General features: G+C 61.0%; 1 protein-coding gene across 1 annotated transcript in view; it reads left to right on the plus strand.

Annotated features, from left to right (window-relative positions):
- Positions 1–25: 25 nt before the first annotated feature.
- GUITHDRAFT_122141 (hypothetical protein) overlaps positions 26–305 on the plus strand; it is a gene marked incomplete at both ends in the record, with an annotated part of 3345 nt that continues 3065 nt past the window's right edge. The window contains one exon of the mRNA XM_005818601.1: positions 26–238. Coding sequence (XP_005818658.1) covers positions 26–238 — 213 coding nt within the window. The remainder of the gene's footprint in view (positions 239–305) is intronic.

The following is a 305-nucleotide window of genomic DNA, read 5'->3' on the forward strand; positions in this document are numbered from 1 at the left end:
AAAACCCCCCCGTTCTCCCCCCACGATGCTCCCCAAGAGCTTGATCGGAGTCGCAGGACTCGCCGCCCTCGAGGAGGGCACCATACACTCGGCCCCATTGCTCCGCGGCATCAAGAAGAAACAGTGGACATTCCCAAACTCAAGGGCTCGCGCATACCGCCTGCCCTCCGGCGCATCCGTCATCGCCCTCGAGTTCAACCCCACTCCCTTGGACTTCTCCCTCGCGACCGTCAGACAGGTAAAAAAACTCCGCATCCCCAGGCAACAAATCGCTGACACAGGCCAAAACAGGACCCCACGCAGGA

This window comes from Guillardia theta (assembly GCF_000315625.1).
Source record: "Guillardia theta CCMP2712 unplaced genomic scaffold GUITHscaffold_287, whole genome shotgun sequence".
Lineage (NCBI taxonomy): Eukaryota > Cryptophyceae > Pyrenomonadales > Geminigeraceae > Guillardia > Guillardia theta.